The following is a 14560-nucleotide window of genomic DNA, read 5'->3' on the forward strand; positions in this document are numbered from 1 at the left end:
AGTCTTAAAATTGCACAAATGTGTAATTGTCATGAACTCCTGTAGTTGCTTTGCTTCTTAAACATTTTTTATAATGTTAAAATAATAAATTTAATTTTGTTATAGCTTATGAAATTTTAAAAAGTCAAAGGACGTAACTACTTTTTAGAAAACCTATAAAATTCTAGAAAGATAAAAGTTCTGAGAGCCCTTGTTTTAAAGATATGTGCAAAACACTGTAAACTAAGTGGTGGCTATAAGACCTATGTCAACTTACTGATTTTGTCTTAGTTTCAAAGGTACACCTGGAAGGTTTTAATGATGAAGATGTAATCTCACGACAAGACCATGAACAAGAAACTGAAAAACTCGAGTTAGAAATTCAGCAGTGTAAAGAAATGATTAAAACTCAGCAACAACTTTTACAGGTGAATATGAATTACCTTTTAAAGCTCTTCTCCATGAAAAGCCAGAATTGTGCTGAACCTTACCAGATTTGTATTCCTTTATTTCATAAGGCCCTGGTATTTGACAGTTTTCTAGTCTGTGTTCCCTGCTAACAGATACATTGTGTACCACTCCTTAAATAGTCCATACTTTGCTAGTTGGGGTAGTAGGTTTCGGGAAATGAGAATTCTCATTTGACTTTTTGATTCTTAATAATTTCTATTCCTGCCCTGAAGTTTGACCGGCCTTCCCTTGCTTTCATTTCAACTCGTTGGAGTGTCGCAAGGTCCCTCAGGAACTTACTATGTTTTAAATTTTAATAGCAGCAGCTCGCTACTGCATGTGATGATGATACCACTTCACTATTACGAGACTGTTATTTGTTGGAAGAAAAGGAACGTCTCAAAGAAGAATGGTCCCTTTTTAAAGAGCAGAAAAAGAATTTTGAGAGGGAGAGACGAAGCTTTACAGAAGCCGCTATTCGCCTGGGATTGGAGGTATTTTAAACAATTGTAGTGCTTTTGAAAATACTGGGGGTGGGTGGGCCTCAGTAGAATGCTTCTAAGGTCTCCTTTTTTTCTTGCTATTTACTTATTTTCTAAAATATTTACTGGTGATCTCACAAATAATTTGAAATGAGAGGGAAGCTGAGCGTATAGAATGGGATCATTTCCCCTTACCAGATTTGAGAATTGAACTTAAGAAAAAAAAACGTTATAAGCATTTATTACTGCTTTCAGATTGGCTTTCTCCTGCTAAGTGTTTTACACAAGAAATCTCTTTTGGGTATCCATCATTCATCCACGGTCAGTAGGTGTGGTGTCAGAAGACAGTGCAACCAAGACTATATTTGCTGTTTAAAAAGGAAGTATAATAAAAAATTAAGTTCTCTTCTCCCCAGTCCATCATTGTTATATATACGCTCTACAGCTTGCTTTTTTTACTTAGCAATGTGTCATCTACATATTCCCCCTTCAAAAATTGTAGCAGTAATGTCTGAATAAGGTTAAAAAAAAAAATCAACAAAACTCATTAAAAAAAGCTACAAAGTAAGAAAGTATCCTCCTTTCTCATCCTCAGTTTCATTCCTTAGAGGTAACTGCTGTTAAAAAGTATCTGTTGGAAATTCTTCTAGGAAGTACTATTTTAACTTTTAATGTATTTCAAGTTTTCTTGTTTATCAGTTCATTGATTCCCTGCTATGAAAGATAAGGAATTCTGTGTCCTTATTGTACCTCCTACCTACACCCTTCCTCATTCACATCTCATGTCTTCATAATATTGTTCCTCTTGTTCGTCTGCTTGCCTTTTTTTTGCTTTAAGGAAATAATAAAAAGCTTCCATTTCATGTTTGTTCAACTTCAGTCAGTATCAGTTCATCCCTGCAGTGAAAGCTGAGGACTTTCTTGTTGTTACTCTTGTTCTACCTCTCTTGCTGTACTACTTTGCAATTTTTGTGATATTATTTTTCATTGTTATCACATTCATAGTTTGTCCTCTAATACAATCCAGGTATAAGTACTTTGTCTAAACTTGAGACTTAAAAGTTGGAAAACCAGGAAAGAAAATTGATAATATTACAATTATGTAAATATTATTCTATAACCAAATATGTTTGGACACAGAAAATATTCTGTATTATTAAGACTTTGCCACCCAGAGAGATATATGACTATCTAGTGAATTCTTTTTCTCTGTAGCTTCCTTTGTGATTTCCTGAATCAGATTTCAGCTGCCATGTTTCTCATATCTCATGTTACTGTCTTTCTTGGGTTTCTGTTCAATTCGCTATATTAGTAATTGAGTAATTACTAATTCTTGAGTAATTTGTTTTTATAAATAGTGCATGAGCTGTAAACATTCTGAATTCTGGAATAGTCAAAAATATATTCATACTTGATTGGTTTGGCTGTGTATAGAATTTAGATTCCAGTTTTTTTTCCTTCAAAACTTTGAATTATTCCATTTCTCCTAGTGTTTAGTTTTACTGATGAGAAGCCTGATTGTAATATACCTGTGTTACTTTGTAGATAACTGTGTTTTGTTTTCTGTCTCCCTCTGTGGAAGCTTTGGTATTTTCTTAAAGTTTGGAAATTTTACCAGGATACTTCTAGAGAGTTCCTTTCATCCTAAAGATTCTGTATTTCTTTAATTTAGGGAAATTTTCATCTTTATTTTTTCTTTCTTTGACTTCTCTGTGTTCTGGAACTTTTGTTAGATACACATTTGGCCTTCTGAATATATATCTACAGGTTGACTTTTGTTCTCAATTCTGGGATATTCTCTTACCTTTATCTTAGAGATCACGAAACTGGCCTTTCAGGGTCAGTTTTATTATTTGCTTTAGCCACTGAGTTTTTGCTTCAGAATTTATCTTTAAATTTTTCTAATGTCCTTAATTTTTGCTTTTCTTTATATAGCATGATGGTATTTTACAGATGTTTATTAATCTGTCTGATAATATTTGTTACATTTTTTAAAAAGATTTCTTTCATCTGTTGAATTATCTCTTATCCATGGTCAGTTTTCTATTTATCTTGACCTTTTTTCTATATTAGTTTTCTCAATGTTTGGTGATGCATGATTCTGTATCAATATTTATGAATGAAAGACTGTGTGTTGCTTGTTTTCAGTAGCTGACGTGGATTTCCTCAGTTCACAGTGTGAACATCTGTTTCATCAGTAGCTATCTTCAGGGAACAACACTTGACCAGCATTGTCTCCTACCTGTTTCCAAGCCCTTATTCCCCACATTACTCCAAGAGAGTAATTACTCTTGCTACTTTGCATATTGCTCCCAGTTGCCAGGTGCCTTTCCCTGCAAGAGAATTTTTCTCCGTCTGGTCACTGGGACAGTGGGCATAGTGAGGGATGGGAGGGAGGCATGCAAGACCTGAGGGCTGATGGAGAATTTAGTTTAGGATTCATCAGCTATTCAGAAGGGGGAGGTTTGACATAATTTGCCTATGCCCTCTTGTGGTTTAGTGGTGGTGGCTACCAGTACTGGTAGATGGCTAGAGGATGAGAGAAATGCTTGATGAAGTCATAGGTCCTGTTTTTCAAGTGACTAATTTACAATATAGATTATTTTTCTTTTGTTTGTAACTTTATAATGTTTTGTATGTTCAAAAGTTATGCTAATATTCTGTTCCATTTTTTGCGTTGTTTATTTGAACTTAAAATTGATATGAAGACAGTGATGGTTGGTTTATTAGGTGAAACAGATGAATTTCTATTTTTTAAACGTAATTTTTTCGTAAGTGAAATTTTTCTTAGTTTTTTTGTTTTGTTTTGTTTTGTTTTGAGATGGAGTCTCACTCTGTTGCCCAGGCTAGAGTGCAGTGGCGTGATCTCGGCTCACTGCAGGCTCTGCCTCCTGGGTTCATGCCATTCTCCTGCCTCAGCCTCCTGAGTAGCTGGGACTACAGGCACCTGCCACCACACCCGGCTAATTTTTTTTTTTTTTTGTATTTTTAGTAGAGACGGGGTTTCACCATGTTAGCCAGGATGGTCTCGATCTCCTGACCTCGTGATCCACCCGCCTTGGCCTCCCGAAGTGCTGGGATTACAGGCGTGAGCCACCGTGCCCGGCCTTGTTTTGCTTTTTGAGATGGAGCCTTGCTTTGTTGCCCAGGCAGGAGTGCAGGGGTGCGATCTCAGCTCACTGCAACCCCTGCCTCCTGGGTTCATGCGATTCTCCTGCCTCAGCCTCCTGAGTAGCTGGGACTACAGGCGCACGCCACCATGCCCGGCTAAATTTTGTATTTTTAGTAGAGATGGGGTTTCACCATGTTGGCCAGACTGGTCTGAAACTCCTGACCTTGTGATCCGCCCACCTTGTCCTCCCAAAGTGCTGGGATTACAGGCATGAGCCACTGCGCCCGGCTTTTTTTTTTTCTTTTTTTTTCTTTTTTTTGGAGATACGGTCTTGCCCTGTCACCTAGGCTAGAGTGCAGTGGTGCTATCTCGGCTCACTTCAGCGTCAACTTCCCAGGCTCTAGCCATCCTCCCTCCTCAGCCTCCAAAGTAGCTGAGACTGTAGTCCTGTGCCACCATGCCCAGCTGATGTTTGTATTTTGTATAGAGACAGGGTTTTGCCGTGTTGCCTAGGCTGGTTTGGAACTCCTCAGCTCAAGTGCTCCACCAATCCTCAGCCTCCCAAAATACTGGGATTACAGACGAGTGCTGAAATTATTTTTAGTTTTTTAGGTTAACTCATTTGACATAAGAAGTACGAATAGATAGCCAGAGAGCAAACAAAGATAGCTAGAGCAATCATGTGAAATGGCAACTGTGTGGATGTTGAAATATTGATCATTATTTCTTTGGCTGTTTATGGTAGAGAAAGGCATTTGAAGAAGAAAGAGCCAGTTGGTTAAAGCAGCAGTTTTTAAATATGACTACCTTTGACCACCAGAACTCAGAAAATGTGAAACTTTTCAGTGCCTTCTCAGGAAGTGAGTACTTTATAAACTCTTTAATTTGAACATGCGTATAAATAAAATTATTTACATATTACAAAATACTACATATTATTAATACAAAACTTTGGAAATCACCAATTAGAGCTCTCTAATTATAACTAAAAGTCAACTTTTTTTTGTTTTTGAGACGGAGTCTTGCTCTGTCGCCCAGGTTGGAGTGCAGTGACGTGACCTTGGCTGACTGCAACCTCTGCCTCCCGGCTTCACGCGATTATCTTGTCTCAGCCTCCTGAGTAGCTGGGATTACAGGCATGTGCCACCACGCCTGGCTAATTTTTGTATTTTTAGTAGAGACGGGTTTTTACCATATTGGCCAGGCTGTTCTTGAACTCCTGACCTCAGGTGATCCACCCATCTCAGCCTCCCAAAGTGCTGGGATTAGGCATGAGCCACTGCGCCTGGCCTAAAAATCAACTTTAATATTTTATTTACTGTAGTGAAAGTGAGGATGAGAGGGGGACTGTGCATGCCCAAAGTAACTTTTGTTGTGAGTTTGTAATAATGTGAAGTTTTTGAAAATTTACATCGAGAATTTTTTTTTCAAGATGTAGTCTTGCTCTGTCACCCAGGCTGGAGTGCATCTCGGCTCTCTGCAGCCTCAGCGTCCTGGGCTCAGGCAATCCTCCTTGCCTCAGCCTCCTGAGTAGCTGAGACTATAGGCACACACCACCATACCCAGATAATTTTAAAAACTTTTTTGTAGAGACAAGCCCTCGCTATACTACCCAGGCTGGTCTCAAACTCCTGGCTTAAGCAGTCATTCCGCCTCACCTTCCCAAAGTGCTAGGATTACAGGTGTGAGCCACCCCACCCAGCCTAGAAATATTTTTAAAACTAGATCCTTTTGGCCGGGCACGGTGGCTCACGCCTGTAATCCCAGCACTTTGGGAGGCCGAGGCAGGTGGATCACGAAGTCAGGAGATCGAGACCATCCTGGCTAACACAGTGAAACCCCGTCTGTACTAAAAATACAAAAAAATTAGCCAGGCATGGTGGCGGGCCCCTGTAGTCCCAGCTACTCGGGAGGCTGAGGAAGGAGAATGGCGTGAACCCAGGAGGTGGAGCTTGCAGTGAGGCAAGATCGCGCCACTGCACTCCAGCCTGGGTGACAGAGCAAGACTCCATCTCAAAAAAAAAAAAAAAAAAAAGATCCTTTTAAACATGGGTGGACTATGCAACAAAGATAGCAAGATTAATGATAATTAATTTGAATTTGTTCCATCTCTTTCCTCACTCAGAACCGCAGATGAATCATCCTGATGATTTACCTTCACTATATTTAATGCCTCACCATATGTACTGCCTTTTTCTCTTCCTTGTTTTACAACAGGTTCTGATTGGGACAATCTTATAGTGCACTCGAGGCAGCCGCAAAAGAAGCCTCACAGTGTGTCTAATGGGTCTCCAGTTTGCATGTCTAAACTTACTAAATCTCTTCCTGCTTCACCTTCCACTTCAGACTTTTGCCAGACACGTTCCTGCATGTCTGAACATAGGTATTTGTCTATAGGTGATCTTTTCACGTGTTTCTAAAAATTGCTAAAGTTGCACTGCTAAGGGAAAGGTGGCATGTCTGTAGTATTAGCAACAATAGAGATTTTGGAGAGGAATTTAGTAGATGATTTATTCATTCTACAAATATTGAGTGTCCAGTATATATAGACACTGTGCTAGATGCTGGAAATACAATAGTGAACAGGTAGATCTGTTGTCTTCTTGGAGGTAAATCATATGATGTGTGTCTTTTTATTTCACATTTAAGATACAATTTAGAATGTAGTATTAATTATAGGAGTTAATATTTTAAGCACTTTAATTGTATTAAATGGAAGGATATTGTTTTGACAGTTTTTGTAGAGTACATATCTTAACACTTTTTTCCGGCATGCCCATTTTATTGTTGTTGAAGGGCAAAGAACTGAGAAAAGCCTGTTCCTGTTGAGTGAAAAAGATTTGTGCCCAAGGATGACAGTGTAAAAAAACATGGCTCTCCACCCTGGGAAACCCATATGTTGCTCTTAATTGCTACATTTTGGTGTTTTCCTGTATCTCAAGTTACTATATCATTTTCTAAGATAAGATCAATACTCTGCTTCAGTGCCAATTCCAAGATTAGTTTTAAACGAAGAAGAGGAAGCAGGTAGAACATTCCTAGTAAGACAGAGAGGAATAGAAAAGATCAGAGGGGTAAGTTGGAAAGTATGGTGGTAATCTCTTTGCTCTTAATTAAAAGTAGGAGATAACGGCCTTGGAAAACAGTCAGAGCTGAAGCAAACTCGGCCTGTGTTAGAGACTGGAGTGGAACTAAGTGTCGAAGAAGCCAGCTGGCCCTTGGGCCAAGAATTATGAAATAGATGGAGTTTAAAACAAGAAAGGAAGCTTTTAAAAGAAGGAGGAGAACACACTATAAGTTGTAGTTGACTTTTAAGAGGTGGGGGGATTAGGACTCCAAGTATATGTTAGAGGGGATGAAAAAGAGCTAGGTAAGAGCACTCTAGCCAAGTGTAGGAACCCTGAGGGTGGGACACACCTCATACATTTGCAATGGTGACCAAGACCTAGAGGTGTGAGATGAGGATGGAGAGATGTAAAAGTTCAAATATACAGAGAGGATAAGATCATGAACCCACGTGTACCTATGACTCAGGTTCAGCAATTATTAACTCATGATCAATATTGTTCATATATAATCCCACTCTGCTTGCTCTCTCCACCCCAGCCCCAACACATCTGGGATTTCATTTACAGAATATTTTAGTGTGCATTTGCAGGTCAAATATTGTTCTAAGGGGAATAGAAAAAACACTAGTTTTAAGCAAGAGAGTGAAAAAAAGTCTTAAGTTTTAAAAAGATTACTGTTTTATAATATTGAAAACAGATTGTAGGAGTCTGTAATACAAACCAGGAAATCCAGTTAGGAGGCACTATTGGAGTGGAAACGAAAGACAATGGTAATTGGACTAGGGTCATAATATGAAGGAAGAAATGCTTGGATTTGGGATCTATTTTGAAGTTAGACCAGTAGATGAGTTGAATATGGGAAGTGAAAGTTTATTTATTTTACAATCAAAAGATAATGTGTAAGCTTATAGTATTTTCTTACATAGAATGTTATTCAAACTTCTAAATTTGACCAATCAGAACTATCTGTATAGATATAGACGCAAATTCTAGCCACCATTCACAAATAATGCATTTTATATCTAAGAGATAGCATAACATAGTTGTCTCAATTGTTTTTATATATTTTAAATATTTAGCTTTTTACATCATTTTTAGTTGTGAAATATTTGACATAAATATTTCTTGAAGACATTGTTTTATGTTTAATAAAGTTCAGCATTTAGTACCTAAATCATAGGGTGTTGCAAGTTAAATGTTAATGTATGTAAAGCACTTAAAAACATTTAGTGACAGACTATAAAAATATATGTAAACAAATATAAACATGCTTTTTTTGTTTCTGAGTGCTCCACTAAACAACATCCGTGGCATAGAAACAATTTTGGAGCTTAAAGAAATTCAAGGTATTCGTTGTTAACTAGCCTCTAAGAATAAAACAAACAGAAAAAAGTTTTATAACTAATAGAGAAGCTGTGCAGCCTGACTTGGTTCTTCACATTTTAAATTATTTGATAAACTTGGTTCTCTTGCTCCTGAAGCATTTTGGATCTCGGTTTATATTAATATTGCAACAAAATAATTAGGAGTATTTGTAGCTAATTTCCACAACATCCTCATTGTTCCTTCACTGTAGAATGGAATTTTACATAAAGGCTGTGCCTTCACTGTAGAATGGAATTTTATATAAAGGCTGTGCCTTAGATTCCAGGCAAGGAGACTTGTGCAGAAGTTACCTAAAAAACTTAGTTTGATCATTTGTACAGGGATTCTGATGACCGAATTACTATAAGTATTGGTAAATAAATTTATAGTAATTTGGTCGTCAGAATCCCTTGTACAAATGATTAAACTAGGCATGCACTACTACTCCCAGCTAATTTTTTGTAGAGACAGGGTTTCACCATGTTACTCAGGCTAGTTCTGAATTCCTGGGCTCAAGCAGTTCGGCTGCCTCAGCCTCCCAAAGTGCTAGGATTACAAGTGTGAGCTACTGCTCCCAGCCGTTTTTTTTTTTTTTTTTCCCAAGTAAAATTTTAAATTATATTTTTGGCCTAGATTTTTAGAATTAAAAGGAACTTAATTTTTTTTAAGAGTGCCACATTATGAGGTTAAAGTACAAAAGAAGGAGAGGATAGTCACTAAGATCTGCCTTTCTTTTCCCAACAGTTCAATCAATGTACTGAATATAACTGCTGAAGAAATTAAACCAAATCAGGTTGGAGGAGAATGTACAAATCAAAAATGGAGTGTGGCGTCAAGACCTGGATCACAGGAAGGTTGCTATAGTGGATGCTCCTTGAGCTACACAAATTCTCATGTAGAAAAAGATGACTTACCTTAGACATGTGGACTGGAATTTTTTTCATTAATGTGTTCATCAAGTTTCACATCTAAGTTGAAACAGGGTGTGTCATAAAGTCAGTTATCTCTAATAACTTAAGATGGTCTGAGTTGTTTGTTTGGACTTCCCTGTCTTCCCCCAAAGAGTTGAAATCTTAAATCTATTTAAAAGGATATAAAAGCTTTGGATATGTATTTTTAGTAACAGAAGCATCTGGTTCTGTGAATAAAGGAATGTATAGTTGTTTGGATGGAAACAAAAGCACTAGAATGAGTTTCCTCTTATAGGTATTAAAAATAGCACTTTTAGGAAACTGATTATTGTAAATGTTTAATTTTGTCTCAAATATAGTTGGCATTGGAAGTTTAGCCTTTACTTGAATGTATACTGTAGATTTTTAACAAAGCGAGTTCTATATTTATTATGTTTAGTGTGGTTTGAAATTACCTCTTTCATATGTTTTAAATAAAGTGAAATTTATGTATGTTTTGTACATAGATACACATGATTATGTTAAGAGGCTTTAAGATTTAAAAGTTTCACACAACCATAAGTATAGTATTTCATGCCAGTAAAAATTTTTTAGTGGTATTCTGTTTACAGATGTATTAGGACCATTGATGCATTACATTTAAGAATTCTCTTTAATACATCTGGGCAATAAATATTGAAAGGTATTCCATAAAGCTGAATTCTTTAGATAATCTACACTACTAACATTACATTTTTGAGATTTTTATGACATTAGATTTTTATTTTGTATATGTAGAATATTATAATTTTTAAAAGGACTATTGATGATAGAAGAATAGGGGCAAGACAACAAAAGTACCTTTGAATAAAACAATTTAAGAAATTGGTTTAAGATATTGGATGATAGAAGATATTTAAAATATCTAGATGGTGATATTTTCCTTACGAGATGGGTACCAGTATAGTAATATCTGTATACTAACTAGGGCTTTGTATTGTCAATAATTTTTTAATAATTTTTTAATGAGGTATTTACCACTGAAGAAATACGATAATGTAAAACCATCAAATTTTATAATTGAGATGATACTCTGGAAAAACATGTCATTTCATTTTCAGAAAACTCTTAGGCTCTCTTCAGTCTCTGTAATGTTTCTGATTGCATGTTTCTTCATGAAAAGTATGTTGTTGTTTTGATAGTAATAATAATAAATGTAGGCTCAGCTCTTTCCCAGGATTTTCATCAAAAAGCTTTAAGTGCCTAACCCTGCTTGTCTCTGTACATAGAAGCCTGCACAGATCCAACCCTTGCTAGGTATCATAGTTTAGGCCCATTTACCTTCCCCTGTACTGGCAGTTCAGCCACTTACATGCACTCACCCTGTTTGTGGCTATTTTAAATTCATATTATTAAAAAACAAAAAAAACGCACCTATTTGTGTTGTCCATTCACTATACGTAACTATGTAACTCTTTGGAGTTGCATAGCAGCAGCCATTTTTTCAGGGCTGATAGGATATCATTAAGAGTATCTTATGAGACATTAGTGGATATACTCATAGTAACCATATTTATAGTTTTAAAGAGCTAGCTCTTGAGCATTAGTCACTCACTACCTTCAGCTTGATGCATGGTCACTTCTTTACTATTTAAAATACTACACGTTGTACAAAATATCGAAGACACTACCATATGCTAAAGGAAGAAATCTAGCTGGGATATAGGATTTTTGTTGTTTTTGTTTGTTTTGCTATTTAGCAATAACATGGTCAAAAAGGCAATCAGAAATTTTAAATACAGTTAATGGATTTGGCAACGATTTTCCCCTGAGGGTTTTCCATGGTGTACTTTGCAAGAAATAAGCACTCTTAATTTTTAAAGTAAATCTCTTCTTTTAGCAAATCTTATATTTCATGACAATGGAGTTCTAGAAAGCAGCATCTGTTTTTTGTTGCGTGTTTCCATTTTAAAGTGAGTTGAGTTCTCAAATTGGAAAGAAAGATTCCTTGAGACTTACTTTTAAAATCTAAAGTGTGAAAGAAACAGCAGAGTAAAAGCCAGACTCATTGCACCTTCAATGTCTGCGTAGATCCAGAAGTTGTACATTTTACCTAACAACATCACTTTTGTTGAACATTCCAACTCCAGAATGATCCCCAATCACCCTAATCTCAGAATGTTGGAATGATGTCTGTTGGAAAACCCAGGACTCCACACACAAAACTCCTGGGATTTTGTTTCCCATCTCTTTCTAGGTGTTTGCAATGTACAAATAATACAGCTGTGCTAATCTCACATTTAGCCATGATAGATGATGGTTCTAGAGTGTACTTCCATTTGTAAGTCCTCCTGATAATCTTAAGTGCTTTCTTGTTTATCACTATGTAAATTTGCAATATTTTGTACTTCATTTGTTTTTATCCATTCTGAATTTTCAAAGCATAAAAATGTCAAAGAAAAATTGAGATAAACATTTTGTTCACTATTAAATGTTTGCATCTGCAGTCTATGATGAGAAACAATGATATTAAATTATGACTAAAATTTAACAAATAGTATTTTCTTATAGAAGCAATGTATTAAGTGATTAGATACACAGGACAGTTCACAGCAAATTGTTTACTTACATGGCATAATTGAAATACTGTTATTTGTAAAGAGTTCTATACTGCCTACCTTAGCTAACCAGAATTGTTCATAGACTTGTGATAATATGGTGTTATGGGAAAACACATTTTGTGCGCATGATGAAGAGAGCACCGTGAATCTAGTCTTGACTGCCCCTGGTGGAACATTTGAAAGCCCTTGGGACTCCAGGAGAGATGTTTTTGCAGCATGTATGCTAAATTTGTGAGTTAGCAAGACCCTGCTGTGATTACTATGTTGTACAAATCTTCAAAGTATATTGCCTAATATGAGTCATGTCATTTCTAGATTGGATTTAAAGTAAGTATGGATTATGGAAGTCTAGTAAATATACTTTTCCCTATTTTTGTCCTTTTTCAGTCTTTTGGTAAGCATTTATTAAGTACCTGCTGTATGTCAAGGCTTACTACTGCTTTCCAATCCTTGGTGATATGAAGACAGATAAGCACGCTGCCTGCTATTAAGAATCTGAGCTGAGTGGAAGGCCAACTATTAAACCTACATTGTAATAAACAATGGTGGATGCTACTGACACATTCAGTCTGTTCATAAAACATGGACTGATGGGTCTGCTCCAGGCCACATTTGTTTTTTAACAGTAACGTGGCTAGGCTTCCATTTATAAGTCTTAGCATTATTTCCTTTGTGAAGTACTATGTAACAGATGATTGTTTGCTAGATTTTTTCTACAGTCAAAATGTTGACCTGCAAAGCAGTGTAGGATTTTCTCTCCTTAAGAACGTGTATTATTATCTAGTAGAAAAAGCATTCCCAAAGACTTGGTCCATGCAGATAAGGATAATGAAATTGCTCACTCTAATCCTTTTTCTAAATACAGTGTTTTTCAAGCTGGATGTAAATTAGAGTGGGTGGATATTGATTAAATTATTTGATTTATATGAAATCAAATGACTGGTTGAGGTTTTTTTGAACATTTACAAATAATGGATTCCTGAGAGCTCAGGAAGTACTGTAATGTCAATGACATATGAAGCTCCTGATAAAGATCCACCTCATTCATATATTTGAGCTTCAGAAATACATGTACCTAGTATAATGCTTAACAGCACATAATATTTGTTGATGAGAAATACACTGATGAAACAACACATTTTTTTACTGGAATGAATGGACTATAAGTTTGGGGTTAGAATCCTAAAACTCCTCTTTCTCAAGAGGGTAAGAACCTCGTCATGAATCTCTGCATGTGTATTTCCAACCCTATCTCAATTCCTTGCATATAGAGTATCATGATAGAGTAGGTTATGCTGCAATTAAACATTAAGTCGGTGTGGCGTAATAAAATTGATGCTCATGAAATGTCCAGTGTGAACTGGGCAATCCTCCATTTTTAGCTATGCCATCTGGACGCATGGTCTCCAACATCGCCAAATCAGAGAGCGAGCAGACTAGCAGATGGTGTAGGATATTTTTAAGGGCCAGACCTGAAAGAGACGTGCCTTCCACCTACAGCCTCACTGCAAACAAGACTGGGAGGTATAGAACATGTAGCTATTTGGTGAGCACTTACAATCTGCTATCAAATGTAGTTGATGCTAGGTATTTCGTCCATGCATATTACTCTGCAAGGGGTTTATTGCTGATTATTAAAGCAAATATTCTTAATTTTTGGAAGGAATGTATTTTAAAGCTCCTCACACTTTCTAACCTTTTTATAATACAAGTTTCTGAATGTTCAAATGGTAGTTTTACTCATTTAGTTATTAAAGTATCTTACAGTGCGCAGAACACTTTTATTTTTCAACTGTCAGGGAATCTTAACCTTCCTATTTTTAGAGTTGAAAACAGACTCAAGTGTTAAATAATGAACCCAAGGTCACATAACTGCTGTTAAGTGATAAGACCAGACTTTAACCCATATCTTAGGTTTGCTAAATTTCCACCTTTTCCCACACTGCTGCAGTGCCTGCTTGTAGGGCTTTCTAAGTGAAATTATTCACCCATTAGCTGCCACCTATAATCTACATCAAAAGTAGTGATCATTTGGTCCATGTTCAAGACTTGGCCTCATTTTTTTTGTGATTGGTTACCATGGCAGATCTATTCAGGGTTGGACCACTACCTTTCTGCAATTAAGATACTAAGGATTTCATTGAAATAGCTAATTTAGTAGTTTATGATACTCTAAAGGCCATTGAGTAATCTGAAGATATGTCTAGATCACCTGCAATTTGTGTGTGTGTGTGTGACAGTGTCACCCAGGCTGGAGTGCAGTGGTGCCACCTTGCCTCACTGCAGCCTTGCTCTCCCGGGCTCAGGCAGTCCTACCACAGGCTTCCAAGTAGCTGGGACTACAGATGTGCGCCACTACACCTGGCTAGTTTTTTGTATTTTTTATAGAGATGGGGTCTCACCATGTTGGACAGGCTGGTCTCGAACTCCCAGGCTCAAGTGATCCGCCCCCCTTGGCCTCCCAAAGGGTTGGGATTACAGACGTGAGCCACCGCCTCTGGCCAGCCTGTATTTTTCTGCCCTGCCATTTTGTTCACTCTTGGCAGTTTGTGTGCCGTGTCCCAACTGTAGCTACAGTCACAGTGACCAGAAA

General features: G+C 36.9%; 1 protein-coding gene across 50 annotated transcripts in view; it reads left to right on the top strand.

The window, feature by feature from the left end:
• Positions 1-12337, top strand: part of SSX2IP (SSX family member 2 interacting protein) — a 46511-nt gene extending 34174 nt beyond the window's left edge. For 27 of the 50 annotated variants that reach the window (XM_054667470.2, XM_054668022.2, XM_016929594.3 and 24 more), the window contains 5 exons: positions 271-407; positions 750-923; positions 4769-4883; positions 6241-6406; positions 9201-12337. In XM_054667470.2, the coding sequence (XP_054523445.1) occupies positions 271-407; positions 750-923; positions 4769-4883; positions 6241-6406; positions 9201-9375 (767 nt within the window). In that variant the 3' untranslated portion in view covers positions 9376-12337. 50 annotated transcript variants of the gene reach the window in all.
• The last annotated feature ends 2223 nt before the right edge of the window (positions 12338-14560 follow it).

This window comes from Pan troglodytes, chromosome 1 (assembly GCF_028858775.2).
Source record: "Pan troglodytes isolate AG18354 chromosome 1, NHGRI_mPanTro3-v2.0_pri, whole genome shotgun sequence".
In the NCBI taxonomy this organism is placed as follows: Eukaryota; Metazoa; Chordata; class Mammalia; order Primates; family Hominidae; genus Pan; species Pan troglodytes.